Source organism: Penicillium roqueforti (assembly GCF_015533775.1).
Source record: "Penicillium roqueforti strain LCP96 04111 chromosome Unknown scaffold_04, whole genome shotgun sequence".
NCBI lineage: Eukaryota > Fungi > Ascomycota > Eurotiomycetes > Eurotiales > Aspergillaceae > Penicillium > Penicillium roqueforti.
The window spans coordinates 822,311-841,919 of NW_024067568.1; the positions used below are offsets into that span (position 1 = coordinate 822,311).

Sequence of the window (19,609 nt, forward strand, 5' to 3'; positions counted from 1 at the left end):
TTTGTTATCCCCAGAGAAAGAGACAGAAAAAAGTCAAAGCGATAAGACCGGAGTTCCCAGTGACATTATTGAACCAAAGAGATCTAGGTGAAACGCAGAAATCGAGAATGTCAATGAAAGCTTCATTAGAGATGCATATAAGTCATTGCAGTATCAGGGAGGACGAAACTCGTGGAAAAGAGTATGCCGAAGGGGAGAAATGGCTCTTTGACCGTTGCCTTCTCTTGCAGATGACCCGGTCATCAGCCCACCTAAGCAGCTCCAAGGCTTGACCGCCCAATAAGATCCACAGCTGACTCATTGGGCGGGGAGCTCCCGAAGTCTCATCCATGGAAACAAAGCAGGATGTTTGACTGGTTTGTCTTAAATAATTAGCCTGATATTTCAGGATTGAATTCCTTTTTGTTAACTAGTTAACTTAACTAACTAATCTCTTAGTCAGCACAACTGAACGGGGCACTGGGCCTGAGCTTCGCGTACAGCTGGACTGCTCTGCTCGCCAAACCCCAGCTTCAACTTATCCGTTTCTGTTTCCGAGCTACATCCCCTCCTCTGACGAATTCTCAATACACCATCGTCTGAGCAGAAAGATAAAGGCTTTTTTTTCTTCACTGCAACTGTGTTCTGTGGAAGACAGACAGCCCTTGACTCTCCATAGCGTCATCATCCCATTCGCCATCATGGCTTTAGACAACTACTATCGCAACAAAATCGAGGGCATGAAGCTTGAGATTATCCAAGGCCAGGCTGTTCTACGACGATTAGAAGCGCAGCGCAATGACTACAACTCGAGAGTCCGTCTACTGCGCGAAGAGCTTGGCTTGTTGCAACAACCCGGCTCTTACGTTGGCGAGGTGGTGAAGGTGATGAGCACCAAGAAGGTCTTGGTGAAGGTACACCCAGAAGGAAAATACGGTAGGCTTCGTCCATTCTATCTTGGCTTTCAATGACCGGGCTTATGCTAACGGTATGGTTTTCTTTCATCGCAGTGGTGGATATCTCCGATGGTGTGGACATTAGCAAACTCGTTGTGGGCAAGCGGGTTGCTCTACTGTCTGACTCGTACAAGCTGGAGAAGATGTTGCCGTCCTCGGTCGATCCTCTGGTTGCGCTCATGATGGTCGAGAAGGTCCCCGACAGCACTTACGACATGATTGGTGGCCTAGACCAGCAAATCAAGGAAATCAAAGAAGTGATCGAGCTTGGCCTCAAGCACCCCGAGCTCTTCGAATCCCTGGGTATCGCACAGCCGAAGGGTGTCTTGCTCTACGGCCCACCTGGAACCGGCAAGACCCTGCTTGCTCGAGCAGCCGCTCACCATACCGACTGTCGATTCATCCGAGTGAGTGGTTCAGAACTGGTGCAGAAATACATCGGAGAGGGTAGTCGGATGGTACGTGAGCTTTTCGTCATGGCACGAGAGCACGCACCAAGTATCATCTTTATGGATGAGATTGACAGTATTGGATCAAGTCGGATAGATTCATCAGGAGGCGGTGACTCGGAAGTGCAACGTACCATGTTGGAGTTGTTGAATCAGTTGGACGGCTTCGAGCCAACGAAGAACATTAAGATTATCATGGCGACAAATCGACTGGATATTCTCGACCCGGCCCTACTTCGGCCTGGGCGAATTGATCGAAAGATCGAGTTCCCCCCTCCATCGTCAGTCTTTCCCTCCCCTCGCCCCTACTCCGCCCCAGTTATTTATGGCTTGTTCTTTTTTTTTTTTTCTCTTTTTCATTCCTTTGGCCTTGAGCACGATGCTAACTTAACTCTTCTTTAGGGTCGAAGCCCGTGCCGACATCTTGCGAATTCACTCTCGGTCGATGAACCTGACCCGTGGAATCAACCTGGCCAAGATTGCCGAAAAGATGAACGGGTGCTCTGGAGCCGAGCTCAAGGGTGTCTGCACAGAGGCAGGCATGTATGCACTCCGCGAACGTCGGGTTCATGTCACACAAGAGGACTTCGACTTGGCCACTGCCAAGATTCTGAACAAGCACGATGACAAGGAGGTGGCCGTGTCGAAGCTGTGGAAATAGAGGCCTCTCCAAAGCGGGGGGTGGATCCCGGGGGCCTGGGAAACGATCGACGACATTGTATCACTAGTTCTAATCCTACCCTGATAATTCAGACCCCAAGTGAATCCATAGTTGTGCGACATGTCTGGATCCGACCTATTTCGGGTGATGTGTAAAGGTGTAACTATCCCTTGGCAACCTTTTCGGGGGCGACTGCCTGCTTGGCCTCGGTGCATACCCTCCGTCCACATACATGTAGTAGAACAGCCATCTATCTCGTACTGGATATGGGGTCGGTCTGATGTGCAAGGAGACCCCGGAAGTAGATCTACGTAACGTTGATTGGTTATTTTCCCGACTGGCGAAGGAAAAGGAGGCTTGGCAGCTTCAGTCTATCTAAAATGGCACCTGAAGGCAGTGGCTTACTTTGTACCAGTACGGAGATGTGGTACACCATGCCTCCTTGAGTGAAGGCTTGGCATATTGCTGCGGACCGTGTAGATCAGAGATATCTCAATTGGCCTTGGCGCGGTATTCAGGGATCTCTGACTATTGTCTTGGCAGTTTAAACCCCATCTTCGGTATATGTGGGAATGTCCACACCGAGCGTAGTAGTATACATCGGGTAATATCGACTATTAAAATCATTGGACGCATTTCTCCCCTTGCCGGTTTAGACTGACGCGGAATTGCGCGTGACCAACCGGCGGATCAACGCCTGGGCTAGCGCCAAGGTATTTTCCAACCTGGGAAGGTTGGACTGCTGAGGTAACCCCCCTTGTCCTAGATACCGGATCCACTTAGGTTCACCCCATACTTTGATGAAGTATCCAGGACTACTTCTTGTGAACCCGCCCTTGCGCAGCCAAGACATGATTGTAGGTTAGAATAGTCTGAATAGAGAGAATCCTGGAGTGAGATTGTACCCTTGGATGTTTTATATACATGAATAACTCTGTATTTCTGAATTTGGTTCTGACAAAGTCATTGACCGAGAGTCCGTTTACGGTTTGGTTCGGGCGTTATCTCTTTACTCAATTGAATTAGAATATAAATCTTGCAACTAACCAGAACTGGTTAGTCCACTAACTAAGATAGGTCAATTATATATTAATATTTCCAAAAAAAGCAATCTTCCTCCTCTCCACGTCTCCACATCTCCACAACTCCATTGGCTCTATACTTCTCCGTACTCTTATGTACTTTGTACTTGGTATTTCTTTGGTTTTTCGGTATTTCTTTTCCCTTTTTCAATATTTGACTCAGGAATGATCAGACAACTCCACGATTGTATTTATCCGAATCCCCGGTTCATTTAAACTATTTCCATTCCCCCCTTCTTCCCCACCTTTTCTATACTTTCCTAAGCTTGACTTTGAAATTTCCATTCGCCTAGCACTATAATTCAACCGGACTATGTCCGATCTGTGGTATTCTATAGCCTTTGCCATTGACCCTAAGAGAACGGAAGCCATGCCTGCCGTCTTACAGTCAACAATCAATTTGCTGGAAAGTGAGCTGGTCAAAGCCCGCGCTGCCCTCCGGGATATCCAACCCAATGCTTCACCCTTTGGATTCCGGAGTGATGAAGTCGCGGTAGGCGCCATGACTGCCTACAGACGGGATCTCATCGGCCGCGCCCCCGATTTTTACGGATCTCGCCGCTTGACGCTGAAGGAACTCGGCCTGGAGCCCGTCGTACGCGAACTACCCACCGAACGAGTGGTACCAAGGGTGCAATGTATAACACCCGCACCGCCTCATCGAACAGGACTAGAGGATGTCCTGAGCAATAGCTTAATCCTCGACCACATGGCACCATATCTATCAGTGTCCTCGTTGATGACGCTGTGCTCAACTTCGCGCCGCCTACACACCATGATCACTCAGACACCATATGTATTCCGGCATCTCGATCTGTCCCACTGTCGGGGCGCAGAACTCTCTACAGTAACACAAGCGGAGAACGACTCTCAGACGGAGGACGAGATCTACTCCGCTCCAGTGAAGAATATCTTTACGAGCCTTGAGCGCAGAGGTATACTGCAAGATGTGCGCACTCTCATCTTGGACGGGGTGTCAGTGCCGGCTGACCTGGTGGCCGATATCATTCTGACGGATCGCTTTAACGTCAACATCCTGTCTATCCGCGAATGTCGCCATCTCAACGAACGCAAGCTCATGCAGGTCCTTCAGCATGCCGTTCGGCCTACACGTCCTGCCGGTATGCCACGAGTGAAGGGAATCTACCATTTTTCTCCCATGCATACGGGACCTCGGGCAGTGACACGACCCCGATACCGTAACTCGTGGGGAACCCGTGTGGGAACTTTGCGGACATCCAGCCAAATCCCATCTAACTCCGATCAGGAGGATGAGGTCTCCGCAGAATCCTCGATAGAGCAGCAACACGAGTGGTATAGCGCATCGGGGAAGCTATTCAAGCACACTCCTGAGGAAGGCTGGGCCCAAGTACTTAAAAAATGTGAGGGCATCATTGCCTTTGATGCTGCTCTTTGTCGTGGCCCGAGACACGATCTCAATCTATACAGTTCGACCACGGAGGCGGGCACCCCAGCTGCGGTTCCATTGCTCGGACCCGCCGTGGCCACCGTAGCCCTCGGACCCCGTGGGTGTGACGGATGCCACAGTTCCCCCGAAGGTCCGTCTATTTGGAGCCAGTCCCCAGATATTCAATTTCCATTGCTTGGCCCCCCGCCATTGCATTCATCTAGCGTTGCCATGGCGAAACGGCCCGAGCTAATTCCAGGAGAGCATCCGGTTCTCATTGCCCGCTGCACAGACTGCCTCACCAACTGTTGGTGCCACCGGTGCAATAAATGGTTCTGTGAAAACTGTCTACCAAACCCGCAGCGCGTTCGAGTAAGCCTATCCCCGCATCAGACTGCAGTCCACGCCAGTGCCGCTGAGCTGCAAGAACGTGAGGTATGTTGATATTGAATCTTCCCTGCTAATCGTCCATATCACTGATTCTTGTCATGCAGAGATTGGAACGAGGTGTAAGCAAAGACTGCTGGGAATGTGGCCCAACTGTGAGTAACTCCCCGGATCTAGGATGTCACTTTTTTTTCTGACCATAGTAGTGTGCTTCCTGTAAGCTGGAATGCCAGCACACGTGCCAAGGCTGCCAGGGCGATTATTGCATTCAGCACAATGAAGGATGCTCGAAGACACTGGTACGTAGTAACCGAAGGCCCTATAATTGCATGAGAGCGTATACTAACCTTGTCCCAGTGTGACTGGTGCAATACCAGTGCTCGCGGTCGAATGCGTGGCGACTTCTACTAAATTTAATTTCGTGATTTTAAATATATTGGTAATCGACACGTCGAATTATCGCGTATGTACGGAGTACGTTGACCTGATTTTCAGAACTATGAAGCGTGGAGGCTTCCAGAATTGAAACTCTTATCTCTTATCGGCTGTGCAGACCGCAATAGTGACAGATTTTGGCAGAACTTGGCTTTTCTCGGGCAGAATTGTAGATATATATATATATATACTTGAGGTTGAAGATAAATACAAAGCCTTGAAACCCATGATTTGTATGATTCATTAAGAAAACATACAGAAGAGAGGTAATATCTATCTCTATACAGTAGGCGGAGAGAAAAGCGGTGGTCCTAAAGTATTAGAATTGACTTTTGCCACCTTCGCCGCTATTGCGGTCCGTTTCCGCCGCATTGGAATATTCATATAAAGGATGCATCCCCTCTCTAATGATTGTCAAATTCTATCATGGCCCAAGATACTCTAGCCTGGTCATCCCAGCTTTTCGTCGCACCTCCAGAGCGGGCGCCTCGGCTAACTGGCGACAAAATCACTCTACCGCAATCTGCGCTTGAACAGCTACTGGCTGCCGCTCCGCTCCAAGCTGTCCCCTCAGGGAATTCTCGTGTACTTACTTCGTCATTTGACCCTTTCAATCACCATACCCTCGCCGTCGAATCGCGCGCCCGTCAAGCGGCCGAGCAACATCAGCAGCAACTCCCCCACCCGTTAATCTTCCGCATTGTCAATCCTCTGAATGGGCGGTTCATCTATGCGGGCATTCGGGAGTTCTCCGCAGAAGAGAATGAAGTCGTACTGAGTACATTGCTCAGAGACGCACTTGATATCAAGGATGAAGAGTCCTTGAGCGAAAATGGCGGATCACAAGACCTAGCGGTGCAAATAGAAAGGGAACCCTCACCACGGACTGGCCCCGCGGTCACAGTACACGCGAAGCAACTACCCAAGGGCACCTATGTTCGCCTCCGTCCGCTAGAGGCTGGATATGATCCAGAAGACTGGAAGGCTCTTCTGGAAAGATACTTACGGGATAACTTTACAACTCTCACGACGGGCGAACTTCTGACGGTGCCGGGTACCCGGAGCGAGTCATTCAGATTTTTGGTGGATAAAGTGTTTCCCGAAGGCGAAGGAATATGCGTGGTGGACACGGATCTTGAAGTTGACATCGTCGCATTGTCAGAGGAACAGGCCCGAGAAACACTACAGAAGAGATTGGAAAAGTCCTCACGCGCGCCAGGCACAACTAGTGGCAGTTCGATCGGCGGTATCCTCAGCATTGGGGAAGATGTCACTGCCCAAGTATTGCCTGGGGAATATGTGGATTATGAGCTTCGAGATTGGAATCGCCAGGATACTATCCAGATTGAGCTTACTACGGACAACCCGGGATTGAGTCTTTTCGCTAGTCCCTTTTCTACTCGCCAAAGAAGCCGTCCTAGATCAGATATGCATGTCTTGGGGGACTTCTCGACCCAGTCGCCCAAGAAATTCGATCTCCGGCCTACGAACATGGTTCTAGAAGACGCCGAGGCTCTCTATATAGCAGTCCACGCTGATCCTGCGGATCAGAGTGAATCATCTGATCCACAGCGGCAGTCACCGTCGCAATATCACCTGCGGATCAGAGTGAATCCTTTTGATTCTTTGGTCAGTCATAATGGGACGGAAGAGTCCCACGAGCCTGGCGATGTGCAGTGCAAGAACTGCCAGCAATGGGTTCCTGGACGGACACTACTTCTCCACGAGAACTTCTGTCTCCGCAATAACATATTATGCCCGCAGTGCCAGAACGTCTTTCAAAAGCGATCTTTAGAGTGGCAAGGCCACTGGCACTGTCCACACGACTCTGGTTATGGCAATGATGCCCCAAGCAAAGAAAAACATGACGCTATCTTCCACCAAACACACAAATGCATCGACTGTGCTGGGGATTTTGAGGGACTTCCTAGTCTTGCGCAACATCGTACTACAGATTGTCCTGGGAAGTTGATTCTTTGTCAATTCTGCCATCTTCTCGTGCCACAGAAAGCCGATTCTGACCCTGATTTACACGACCCCGAGGTGATGCTCTCCGGCCTTACTCCACACGAACTGGTGGATGGAGGACGCACCACCGAGTGCCACCTGTGTAATAAGATTATCCGATTACGTGACATGAACACCCATCTTCGCCACCATGACTTGGAGCGCCTTTCTCGACCCGCACCGCGCATGTGCATGAACAAAAACTGCGGCAGGACATTGAATAAAGCCGGAAATGAGTCTGTTGGGCTGTGCAATTTCTGTTTCGGACCGCTGTATGTGGATACGCACGACCCAGAGGGCAAAGCATTACGTCGTCGCATTGAACGCCGATATCTCTCCCAAATGATGACCGGATGTGGCAAGCCCTGGTGTCAAAATGAGTATTGCAAAACGGCAAAGCAGAAAGCGGCATCTGACTCTGGTCCTCCAGCCGCGATGAGTGTGGTGGAAATTATGAAGTTGACACGCCCACTTGTCGAAGCTCTCAACACCCAGCCGGATGTGCCTAACATGTCGCTTTTGTACCTCTGTGCTGATGAAACAAGTCAACACCGTCGCAATCTTGCAGAATTGATTGCAGCAGAGAGCGTTGAAGGGAATGACAAAGTCTATGATCTACCATGGTGTATTGCAGCAGCCGAAGCCGCGGGTGGCGACTTGGAAAAGGCGAGAGAGTGGCTGTCTAAGTGGGCACCAAATCAGGGCGCAACGAGTACATGATCCGTCTAGTTGTTGATTTAGACTTGATTGGGTATGAGAATATGGGCTTGGTTGATCAAGTTGAGCAGATACAAGGATTTAATAATGCATAATGAATGATATATAAACACAGCTAGAATTCCATAATATTCATGATTAAAATGCAAAGGCTGGTCTAGAATTGAGATCATAGACATCGCAGCCACTAGCCTAAAGGACCATACATGCAACGCATAGACAGAGAACATGTATCAATCGAAACCCAACCCTTTCAAGCTGCACCTGTCTTCGCGGCGAGCGAGCCGGTGCCGCGCGAAGAGAAGATACCCATAATTCCAAAAACGACATAGAACAGAGCCAATGGATACGCCACGAGACCCCTCATGCCACTCATACGCGCCACAGCGCAAAACATTCCCGATGAACTGTATGTACACCAGCCAACAGCGGCAACGGTCAGGAGATAGCCGAACATGGTATCCATGGGAATCATGATGCCAATGAGACTGGTAAGCACCAAAGGAAGGAAGCAGTAGCCCAACACGCTAGCGGAGCGCGGGAAGGTCAGAGTAGCAGAGAAATGGCCCGCGGCCGAGGCACCAGACATGGAGGGTTTGTGGTGGGGATTGTAGTTGGTAGGGTCGGCGGCGTTTGGAGTTGGAGCGGTGTCGAGAGCGGGAGACATGAGGCTGAGGATCAGATGCAAAGCGACGGTACCGAAAACGGCGACGCCGTAGATATAGCCGTAGAATACCTTGCCTGAGAGGAGGAGGAAAGTGCCGTACAAGACGATGTAGAGCAGAGCTCCGTAGAGATCGCTATCATCCATAAGGTGATTATCGATAGAGGCGAAGGGATTCAGAACAGTCAGTGTCTAGACAATGAAACCGTTAGCACCCAATATCGGGCATTCACATTGACCAGAACTACAATTAAATTAAACCCGGGGTAAAAAAACAAGCCACCCGCAAGACCGGGACCCCGCGTCTCCTGAAAGCGCCTGATATAAGAATCAACCAAGACTAACCTTGGTCCGGATATGTTCAAAGTTGACACCCAACTCCTCAAGCAACGGCGGTTCACCATCATACCCCTCCGTCCCAAATGCAGCTAACCAGCCCGTCCTTAAGCCGCCCTGTTCGCCCATCCGTCCACTAACGCCAGCGGCTGCGGACCCGAATCCCCCATACCCACTACCGGCAGGGTAAGCTTGTGTGGAGGGATTGGGAGCTCCACCAAAGCCGGCACCATATGATGCTTGTGATGGGGTTGTGTGACCGGAAACCGAGGAGTAGGACGAGGGGAAGAACTGGAGATTCTGTGGTGCGGAGCCCTGAGGGGCGTAGCCCTGCTGTTGTGGATAGTATTGGGCCATGACCACGACTGACGGCGTGAAGAGCGAAAGGTGGCTAGTTTCTGTTCGAGTGTAGGACGTGCTTGGGATATCTGGAGAGTAGCGACAGGTTAATGTGTGGATTGTTGTAGAGCTTCGAAGCTCCAAATGGCCTCAATAATGTTGGATGACTAAGCGACTAGTCGCCCGCGGCCCAGGGCCCAGGGCCCAGTGTAAATGTAGGGTAGAGAAATGTCTTTCTTTCTGGATTTAGAATGTCCAACGTTTATCTGAATTTGATTGGAATTGGTAAAGCAATGTGAAAGGTATGGTTGAATCTGCGGAAAATCTACTTGGTAATGTTTACAGGAAATTGATACCGATGCCCAGCTGGAGCCCTTTGCGGCCTTCTTCACCCTTTCGCAATGCCAGAGGTAAGGAAAAGTTAAGCTCGAAGCGAGCGACAGGATGAGCGTAAACGATACCGAAGCCAGCTGCGACACTGGGCAGTCCGCTTTGTAGTTCAGAGAGTGTTGAGACCAGAGCATCCTGCACCTCACCATTAGTAGTAGGAGTGGCTTTCTGTGAAGTCTGCAGAGAAAGCAAGCGGCCACCGTTCAAGAACGCCTGGAACCGCACGGGCTTCTCAGCCCCAAGTCGGGGAAGCGGGAACAGCAGATTGGCGCTTCCGGCGGCGTACACATCACCGCCTAGGGAATCAACGCCTTCACGAGGACCGAGACCGCAGAGGCGGAATCCACGGACGTCAGTAGGTCCTCCAAGCTGGAAGCGGTCATTGACACGGGACAGTTGAGGGCGAGGGTTGGACTCTAGTCCAAGAGGGTAGATAAGACCAGCACGGAATCCGGTGGTGAGGCTAACGCCGCTGTCACCCTTAATTCCTGGGATGGGAATAGGGATGGCACCTTGTGTCTCAATTTCCGACTTCCAGAAAGATACATCGCCCTTCAGCGGGCCAAATCCAGCCAGCTCATTGAAGGCCTTGGCATAGTACCCACGAGATGGCAGCAAGGCATTGTCCCGCTGGTCGTTAACCCAGCTATGGAAGATGCTGCTCTTCACGCTGTCACCTGCATCTGCGCGGACAGTAGGTGAGGCGTTCTCCGCAAGGCCAGTGAGCTGTCTCCAGAAACCGGTGTATCCAAATTCGTGATGGTGGCCTGATTTGGACATCCATCGGAGCTTACTCCAACCACCCTTGAGAACCTCCTCGTGACTCGCCCAAGACTTCTGTGTGGAACTTGCAATACCGCCAATTTCTAGGCGGAAATCGGGATCACCTAAGATCGGGGTCTCGAATGCAGCCTGGTAAGCGGACCGTGTCCGGGTACCGAGCGAAGCGTTCAAATTTAAAGTCTCGGCACCACCAAAGACATTGCGCCAGAGAAGATTACCGTAGGCTGAACCTTCAGCATTGCCCAAGTCTGTTCCAGTCTTCATCAGCACACGGGACTTCTCTCGCGTCGCCAGATGGACATCGATGTTGCGCATGCCATTTTGGCCTTGCGACTCATCCAAGTAGACCGAAATAGGCTGGTGGAATAGATCTGAGATGATGTTAGTAGATACCCATCATCATTGCTATTATCCCATCGTCTCATACCGAAACGTCCAAGTTTATCTGCGGTAGCCGACACTTCCCGCAACGCCTCAGACAGTGTATAGGGCCGACCCTTGTTTGCACTCAAAAGGGGGCTCAAGTTGCGCTCAAGGAAGCTTCGTCTGGTATGAGGAGCACTGGTGACTTGAACAGAAGAGATGGTGCAGGGCAGGGTCGAATTTTCGTCGATCTAATAAATATTGCGATCAGCCGGGAACTCCGCAAGTAAACGCGAATTGGCTGTCATCGGCTTCTAGATGTGAAGACCATACCAATTCAGCGAGTCGATCCTGAGCCTTTTGGTAAATGGCTTGCATGCGCTCATTCACGGCCTGCTGTTGCTCTTCCAACACCTTAGGGTCTGCTCGCTGTTGCAAACGTTCGAAGATCTAGAAGCGGATAGAAGTCAATAGAGGGTCAACTGAGCATTTAGGCAGTTCATGAGCTGCCTAAGGTATGCACTGACGCTATCATCTCCGGCAGCAAAAGAGGAAGACATTTTTGCGGCTGCAATGGCCAGAACTTTCGGCCTCCGGGGAATAGATCGGGGGTGCGTGCCAAACCCGCAAGATATGGAACCAGCACGTGACCTGGCGAACGTGAGCGCCTGATTGCGACAATCTATCTTCTGACTCCGCAACTTCTTTCACTGTTCATTTTATTTCCTGGGACTCGCTTTCCCAGTACTCATAAACACCGACTTGTCTTATTCTACTTCGCAAACTTTATTGCTTCTGCTATCGCTTCTGCTCCAATCACTAAAGATGGCGACAAAAGCGGCTTTCAAACGGGTAAGTGGCCAGACCTAAGGTCAATCGGTTATCCGTGAATCGTGTCTAATTATTATAGCTCACTCGTGAATACCAAAATATCCAAAAAGATCCCACGCCATATATTGTGACCCACCCATCTGAGACTAATATCCTTGAGTAAGTGATATACACCCCCTCGAGCTACCGCAGAACCTCGAAGCTAACCTGCTCCAGATGGCATTATATCCTCACTGGACCTCCGGGGACTCCTTATGAAAACGGACAGTACTGGGGTACACTGATATTCCCTCCAGAGTACCCATTCGCTCCCCCCGCCATTCGCATGCACACACCCAGTGGTCGATTCCAGCCTTCCACTCGACTCTGTCTAAGCATTAGTGATTTCCACCCGAAATCATTCAACCCCGCCTGGGAAGTTTCGACTATTCTCATCGGTCTTCTCTCTTTCATGACCAGTGAAGAAATGACCACAGGAAGTGTCAGTGGTTCGGAAAGTGAGCGCAGAGTGCTTGCCGCACGATCTCGGTGGTGGAACTCGACCGGAGGAGGTTCTCATGTCAGCGCCACTGCCGGTGTCACTCGAACTTCCAAAGGTATCAACAATGTCAAGGCGGGAGATGGAGGCTTAAAGTTCCGCACAGAATGGACCGAACTCGACCAGGAAAATTGGGCTTGGATGAAAGAGCATCGCATCGATTCTGCCACCGGTCAGATTTTACCGGATCCCGACGCGCCCACCAAGTGTTCTCCAGAGACAAGTGCTTTACGTCGACGTCCCAACGGTAGTGCTCCTGGAATTGGTTCCGTCGTGGATGGTGGAAATGTCGCGAGAGAGGCTGGTCAAGGCTGGGCCAGACGAAACCGAATCTGGATATGTGTTGCTGTCTTCTTTGGCTATGCGTTGATCTCGCGACTATTGAGTGATATGCGAGTATGAGACTGAAATAGTTTCTTCATGTTGAATACCCTTTCCTTTGTCTTCATGTCTTATCCTCGCCTTTCCTTCTTTGTCCTTAGCGGGTTGCAAGCATTATTTGGGCGTCATGGGGTTTTTTTTCTCAGATTCTCCAAGATTCTCCAAGTCCAAGACAATAAAGTCCAATTATTGAATACCCGAAGACCATTTGATTCCGAGTATATAGGTTACACCGTTGAGCACCGGATCATCCCAGACGAGCGCTGAGTTGGGCTTGTGCTCGCCCCCGCATTGGCAACGTAACTACGCTCCTTTTCTCTTCTAAATCCGCCTTCATCCAACTGCATAGCCTGTTATCCACTTCGTTATTGGTTTGTCTTCTGTGTTTTACCTCTTTTTTCTTTGCATTCCGAACTTGGCTCTTCGGATGGATCATCTGCAGCCTTTCACCTTTGGTTCTACCCATTCAGGTCAGTGCATCTCTAGTTGATATACCTGATATTAGGGAATCTGGCCTTATTGAACTCTGAATCCCGTTCGCTTCTTTTTGCCTCTGTTGCCTCGTTTGCCTCCTTCGAGGTCAACTTCCCGTCAATTTTGAGTGATATTGCTCTTTGTTTCCTATTTGTCTGGTTATGGACTTCCCCATCAGTCAGCAGTGTTAGAGTTGCAGCAAAGAGATCCCCCTCGATCATCAAGAGCTTGGACTGAAATCCCCCCACTAGAACCCAAGGCTAAACCTGCGCCGCTGGATCGGCCTTCTTTTACATTCATCGATCACGACGATGACTTGACCTCCAAAAGGATTAAAGATGTCAATGCACGCAAGGCTATTCGTTCCCATGTTATGCGCGATGTACGCCGACGGGAGAGACTTGCTGGGTTGAAGCGAACATCCAGACAGAATCGCGGGCAATCCAATGCTTCCAAGGCTACCATTAATGAATCAGATGAACAAAGACTGGTGCTGAGGGCTTCATCTCAGTCCTCCGCTTCGTCTTCCATACTGGATACAGACTCCGGAGACGGTTTTACGTCAATTTACCGTGGGCGTCCTGTCAGGTGGTGTGCTGGTTATCCTTTGCCTCTCCATTCAAATCCCAACCCACCTACATCATGGTTTCTTGATCCTTTCTTTACGTTGCCCGGTACTAGTGAGCTTCCTTCGATGGTTGCACACTTGGTGTACTACTGTAAGTATTACTCATTCAACCTTGTCTATCCTAGTCGTTCTAGGTGTTCATACCGCATGAGCCTCCCCAGAACTAGAGCTGACCACATGGCGAAGGGAAAACCATATTCGTACCGATGACTTTTCCGAACACGAGCAAAGATTCAAAGCAAGAGATGGAACTAATGGTTAGATCCTCATTCTCTGACCCGGGAAGTTTCTTTGGGCTGATGAGCATGTGCGCTGCACATCGAGCCGTTCTCGCGAGCCAGCGATCGGGCAATTGGGACTCGGTGCTTACCAACGACCCTGACTATTGTATGATGAGAGCAAAGTCCATTCAAGAGATGAGCGCAAAAGTACGGGATCCGAATCGCAGACTCAGCAATGAGGCATTTGATACCATAGTCAACCTCCTCACTGGCTCGGTATGGATTCTATTCGTGACTTCGGATTGCAGTGTTGCTAACAGTCCACAGCTAATTATCGGAGAGTTCAGCGAGGTCCATACTCACCTAACAGGGCTTAAAAGTATGGTCGACCTGCGGGGTGGAATAACAGATGAGAGTATCCGTTCCTCCTCTATGTTGTCTGCCATCATCACGTACGTGTGTTTTCGGTCCACCTCTTTACTAAGCTCCGCTCACGGTTGATGAAATAGAACCGACATCAAAGCCGCGTCAGGATTGATGACCAAACCTGTTTTCCCATTGACTTGGGATGCACAGCCAATTCCTTCGGAGATCCAACAGCGAATCAGACCACTGGCTTCGTCCCCTCTCAACAGACTAGGCACGGGATTTTCTGTCAACACGTTTCTCAGTCCTCCCTTACTGAAAATTATAAGTGTGCTTCGTGACATGGTATTCTTTAGCATCACCTATCAGACAAATCCCACGGTCATCAAACCTGGCGACCAAGACTTTTTCCGCATCCTCAACTGCGAAACAGAGCATCAACTTCTCAGCTATATCTATGCAGAAGGTTCCCCCAACCCGGAGCCCAATCTTCATCCGATCGAAGCAGTCACTCGAGTGGCTGCTATTTGTTATCTCAATCATTTTCTGATTGTCTCGCCTTCATCATCTGGATTGGGTCGAGCCCTTACGAAACACCTCAAAACAGCGTTGGATAGCTGCAAATTGTCTCTTCTTGTAGGACTGCCAAAGCAAAACTTCGGACTGTACGTTTGGGCATTATTTATCGGAGCCCAAGGTGCCCTTGGACAGCCTGAGAGACAATGGTTTGTGGAGCGGCTAGCCCGTGTCGCAATGATATGTGGATGGCAGTCGTGGGAGCAAATTTCAAAACTTATGGCCGAATTTTTCTTCGTTACAGCTTTGGACAGCTTGAATTGGCGCTCTATCTGGGATGAAGCAATGACTGGATTTGTGATATCCGAGTCGGAGGAACTGGAATTCTCGTCTCTTCTTGGAACGGGTGCACTCTCCCTTACTTAGCTCTCAATTATGAGCGCTTGTATATTTTGCGCTGCATAATCAACATCAAGTGTAATAATAAACCGAAAGAAATAACAGAAAGAAAGTCCGTGAAGTAGATATATAAAGATGAAGTATAAAATTCACCGTTTTAGACTCGGCCTATCACGTGGCACCTTTATGTCATCAAAAAAGTCCGCTTTCTCCGGTCTTTTATCGCTTTTGCTTTCGTCTTGAATTTTACCATTCAATTTCGTTGCTTCATACTTCAAAATGGGTTGGTTCTGGGCAGATACTCCGCAAGCTCCTGCAGTCTCGATCCCACATGCATCCTCAAACGCATCTCCTCCGGTTCGTTTCCCGCATACTGTACAGCTTTGATCATTTAGACTGACTCTTATCTAAAGCCGGGATGCCCGATGCATGAATCCGGCTCGAAGCCCTCAGCCTCGCCAGCACCTGCTGCTGAACTCCCTAGCAGCTGCCCCATGAAATCGAAAGACTCTCCATTCTACTCTGCTCCAAAATCAACACCGGCGCAAACACCGCAGCCACCCGACACCGCGGCGCAGCCCTCAACCCTTTCGAAGCTCAATCCTTTGAACTACATGTTCTCGTCTATCTCTCAAGAGCGCGCCGCCAATCAAACTGTTGACCTTCCCGTTGAGCGCGAAGGCTCATCAATTCCAAGAGGCGACGGCGAAGGTAACTGGGAGTATCCGTCTCCGCAACAAATGTACAACGCTATGTTGCGCAAAGGACACACAGATACACCCCAGGATGCGGTGGAGTCGATGGTTGCAGTGCACAACTTCCTGAACGAAGGTGCCTGGGACGAAATCGTGGGATGGGAGCGCGTATTCGCCAAGGGACTCAAGTCTGGATGGGAGCACTGCCGCCGCGGCGAGGAAAACCTGAGCATGGACCTGACCTATGCAGACGAGAATGGTAAATTCGATTCGACCCCCGAGCCTCGTCTGCTCCGGTTCCAGGGTCGGCCGCAAGAGTGGTCACCGAAGGCACAGATATACCAGATACTGAGCTGGGCGTACCCAAGCAAGTTTCAGTAAGGACTGTCCTCGCGATATTTACAATAGGCAAAATTCTGACTCCACTTCCAACAGGACAAGCCCTCCATTTGACCGTCACGATTGGTATGTCGTCCGCCAGACACCTTCAGGCCCGAAGGAAGTTCGATACGTGATCGATTACTACTCTGGGGATCCAGATCCTCACGGACTGCCTGTCTTCCACCTTGATATCCGCCCTGCGTTAGATACACCGACCGCCGCTGTTGAGCGCCTAATGAGGTGGGGAGGTGACGTCTGGTGGAGGGCTAGCGGTGCAGCTGTTCGTGAACAGACCTCGCGCTAAGAGTGTTTGACAGCTGCAACAACCAGGCTGTCTGCTTCTCCACTCCACTCTGTAATTATTCAAAGGCATGGCGCTGGCGTTCCATTGTTTATCTTCGCTTGTCCTTGTACGATGTTTATCTTCCCTCTTGTGTTATATCGCAACCTCCGTTAGTCTTTGGAAATAGACACATGATAATGATATCTTTGCATTAATTTTACTTCCGCTTCCCCAAAGATCAGAAGTTTCACGTTTTGGTAGCAGATTTCTTTAAAAAAAAGTAAGTGTATTTCTCTAAAATCCACCGAGTATGGCTGCGCTTTCATCATTCAACGGGCATCCCATCTAAGCTTTCATATCAACAGTGAAGAATTGGGTGTGTATGGTACAAAATAAGAACGGTGGATGGTCTTATATATTAGGGGAAAGTTGGTCGTACTTGACGCAATGCTCAACACTCTCGATGCTGGCCTGCAGCATTCCACGAGCCTCCAGGCCGACCCAAACCCAGAGCATTGAGTAGTCGCCCGAGCGCACAGTTTCCAAGAATGAACGGCCAGACCCCAATTGTCGTAGAATAGGAAGTGCACTAGACAAAGTCAGCTTCAGTTGAACAAGTAGAAAGCCTCGTGGAAGAGAAAACTCACCTCTTAAACAGGTCTAGATTGGGGTTCAAACTACGTCCTATTCCTTCAAGCAGAAGACATGAAATGACGACGTTGACAAAATCTCCTTCAAACCGAACATGGTGTCCGCGGACCATAGTCAATACCTCACTAAGGATATCACCAATCTTGACACTCCCCAGAGCGAAGGTTCGAGACTTGATACTCAGAACCAAATGCTGCATTTTCAGTGCAAATACCTCCGGGTCAATGACATCTTCCGGTGTTCGGCACCGCTCGACCATAAGCTGACCAGCCCGGTATCCGTCGAATTCAGCAATAGCTCGAAAGAGGTCCAGGAAGTTCCGTCGGTTGGTCTCATTTAGCTGGGTGACAAGACCAGTGTCGATAAATATCAACTGCGGACGATACCCCTCGTCGTTGAGCTGGGAAAGAGCAGCCTTCCAGTCCTCCGGGTCATTGAGATGCGGACGTAACCGCTTGAGGACTGCCTCTGTCACATCAACTTCGGCCCGTGTCGGGGCATCGAACGCACGCGAATGCTTGCGAAGGGAGAGGTCTAGCTCGCTAGGCCTGTAGAAACGAACCATGATGTTCCCCGGATGGAGATCGGCATGGATAAAATTGTCTATGAGCAGCATATGCAAAAATGCATCGAGGCCTTCATTAGCAATCTCGTGCTGATATAGACCCCCTCCAATATCCAAGAAGGTGGCCAACGGAATGCCCTGGGCAAATTCCTCAACCAACACCTCACGGGTGGTGTATTCTAAGTATGGGTATGGGAACCAAGCAGTAGTGCGAGAATTGAACTTCTGGCGGAATATGACGAGATTGGCGGCTTCAATTCGAAGGTCTAGTTGTAGTTTCATCATTTCACCAAACTGTTGTACTTCGTCGGGGAAAGAAAGCCAGTGCATCGTGGGGATGACATTGATCATGTGAGCAAAAAATGACATGATCCGCAGGTCTCTATGGATCATTTGATCAACACTGGGGTGCTGCACCTTGATCGCAACATACGATGATGGCACCCGCTGCGGGGAGCTCTTGACTAGCACGTCGACATTTTTTCGAACCTTCTCGCCCAGTGTTTGTGGTTCGATTCCCAGTTCTTCTTCATTGGTTGCAGCAAGGTTCGGTTTCAACTTCGCCTTATAGACCTGTGCAATCGCACCAACGCCCAGCGGTTCCTCCTGGAACTCTTCGAATATGTCCTCGAATGGCAGTCCGTTGAATGCTTTGCAGATAATACGCTTCGTTTGGTAAAGTGAGTGGGCGGGGGCATTTGAGTGAAGTGACGACATTATGTTGCACATTTCCGGTGGGAAGATATCTGTCCGTGAAGCAGCCCATTGGCCGAGCTATTCAAGAAGTCAGCTTGTAAGTTCCGTCTCAATGGACAGTTATTAGCCAACCAAACGTACCTTGATAAACGCAGGACCGGCCCGTTCCATTGCCTTGACCAAGAACCGATACCACCACAATGTGCCAGACCGCGCGCCATCCCGGCCCTGCACTTTGCGACCAAGCCAGATGGCAGGCACCGTGGCGACGACCGGAATGAATATGATGGCAAGGTGCACGAATCGGATCCCTGTAGCAATAGGGTCATAGACATAGCAATAAAAATAGACCCATGCTGTCTGACAGAGCTTCGAAAAACCTTGCGCGTCGGGTGAGACCATCTTCCGTACCTCCTCGCGCGAAGCCTCCAGCATCTGCATTTCCGCGGTCTTATCGTGGCCATCATTCTCTGCCGCCAGTTTCAAAAAGGCCGCTGGTGCCAGAGTGGCCATGAGCACCCCACCTATTACGGGAGCCCTCCGCGGGGTGCCTTTTAGTTGCCGAGGCCATAGCGGACGACTGAAATATTGTCGGGGGAGACGCGGAAGCCCGCGTTTGAGACAGAAACGGCCGAAGAGACCGGCCGCCCTCATGTTATCATGCAGGCGTATAATATTAACATAGAATCACGAAGTTAGTAGAAAGGTCGAGGTAGAAGTAACGAGTAGCCTTGGAGTAGAATTCCTAGTCAAGATCCTGGACGATAAACACCGTGCTGCGACGTCATTATATGAGCGCGGGTAGATAAAAAGGACAAACATAACAAACATAACAAACATAGCAAACAAGACAAATCCCATCATGTGAGCATATACATATCACCTGTACAGTACTCGGTACATAAGTTATAACCTAGCTAATGATAAAAGTAACCCTAACTGCTCATTGCAGGCTCTAGTTAATCTTCTAAAGTGGTGGTCGAAATTTGCATTCTGCAACAACATTCCTCGTCTTTTGTCCGCTTGCA

The 19,609-nt window shown here is 50.0% G+C and overlaps 8 protein-coding genes across 8 annotated transcripts; 5 read left to right on the plus strand and 3 right to left on the minus strand.

Annotated features, from left to right (window-relative positions):
- Positions 1 to 680: 680 nt before the first annotated feature.
- On the plus strand, positions 681 to 2,045 carry LCP9604111_3145 (proteasome regulatory particle base subunit RPT6; the record flags this gene model as incomplete). Its single annotated transcript, XM_039070701.1, has 3 exons — positions 681 to 915; positions 990 to 1,665; positions 1,787 to 2,045. 3 exons carry the CDS (start codon positions 681 to 683, stop codon positions 2,043 to 2,045), a joined length of 1,170 nt encoding a protein of 389 aa, XP_038931100.1.
- A 1,395-nt stretch (positions 2,046 to 3,440) lies between these two features.
- LCP9604111_3146 (uncharacterized protein) lies at positions 3,441 to 5,333 on the plus strand (the record flags this gene model as incomplete). Its single annotated transcript, XM_039070702.1, has 4 exons — positions 3,441 to 4,970; positions 5,030 to 5,077; positions 5,129 to 5,221; positions 5,280 to 5,333. 4 exons carry the CDS (start codon positions 3,441 to 3,443, stop codon positions 5,331 to 5,333), a joined length of 1,725 nt encoding a protein of 574 aa, XP_038931101.1.
- A 450-nt stretch (positions 5,334 to 5,783) lies between these two features.
- LCP9604111_3147 (putative ubiquitin fusion degradation protein (Ufd1)) lies at positions 5,784 to 8,084 on the plus strand (the record flags this gene model as incomplete). The annotated part of the gene is made up of 1 exon (XM_039070703.1): positions 5,784 to 8,084. The coding sequence occupies one exon, from the start codon at positions 5,784 to 5,786 to the stop codon at positions 8,082 to 8,084; it is 2,301 nt and encodes a 766-aa protein (XP_038931102.1).
- A 250-nt stretch (positions 8,085 to 8,334) lies between these two features.
- Positions 8,335 to 9,438, minus strand: LCP9604111_3148 (transporter YIP1; the record flags this gene model as incomplete). Its single annotated transcript, XM_039070704.1, has 2 exons — positions 8,335 to 8,937; positions 9,091 to 9,438. 2 exons carry the CDS (start codon positions 9,436 to 9,438, stop codon positions 8,335 to 8,337), a joined length of 951 nt encoding a protein of 316 aa, XP_038931103.1.
- A 321-nt stretch (positions 9,439 to 9,759) lies between these two features.
- sam50 (SAM complex subunit SAM50) lies at positions 9,760 to 11,516 on the minus strand (the record flags this gene model as incomplete). Its single annotated transcript, XM_039070705.1, has 4 exons — positions 9,760 to 10,964; positions 11,021 to 11,207; positions 11,290 to 11,406; positions 11,484 to 11,516. The coding sequence occupies 4 exons, from the start codon at positions 11,514 to 11,516 to the stop codon at positions 9,760 to 9,762; spliced, it is 1,542 nt and encodes a 513-aa protein (XP_038931104.1).
- A 265-nt stretch (positions 11,517 to 11,781) lies between these two features.
- On the plus strand, positions 11,782 to 15,337 carry LCP9604111_3150 (transcriptional regulator family TF; the record flags this gene model as incomplete). The annotated part of the gene is made up of 7 exons (XM_039070707.1): positions 11,782 to 11,808; positions 11,867 to 11,946; positions 12,004 to 12,721; positions 13,692 to 13,899; positions 13,995 to 14,305; positions 14,357 to 14,481; positions 14,539 to 15,337. 7 exons carry the CDS (start codon positions 11,782 to 11,784, stop codon positions 15,335 to 15,337), a joined length of 2,268 nt encoding a protein of 755 aa, XP_038931105.1.
- A 252-nt stretch (positions 15,338 to 15,589) lies between these two features.
- Positions 15,590 to 16,690, plus strand: LCP9604111_3151 (holocytochrome c synthase CYC3; the record flags this gene model as incomplete). The annotated part of the gene is made up of 3 exons (XM_039070708.1): positions 15,590 to 15,667; positions 15,724 to 16,382; positions 16,441 to 16,690. 3 exons carry the CDS (start codon positions 15,590 to 15,592, stop codon positions 16,688 to 16,690), a joined length of 987 nt encoding a protein of 328 aa, XP_038931106.1.
- A 390-nt stretch (positions 16,691 to 17,080) lies between these two features.
- On the minus strand, positions 17,081 to 19,235 carry LCP9604111_3152 (ABC1 kinase family protein; the record flags this gene model as incomplete). The annotated part of the gene is made up of 3 exons (XM_039070709.1): positions 17,081 to 17,258; positions 17,317 to 18,659; positions 18,723 to 19,235. The coding sequence occupies 3 exons, from the start codon at positions 19,233 to 19,235 to the stop codon at positions 17,081 to 17,083; spliced, it is 2,034 nt and encodes a 677-aa protein (XP_038931107.1).
- Between the last annotated feature and the right edge of the window lie 374 nt (positions 19,236 to 19,609).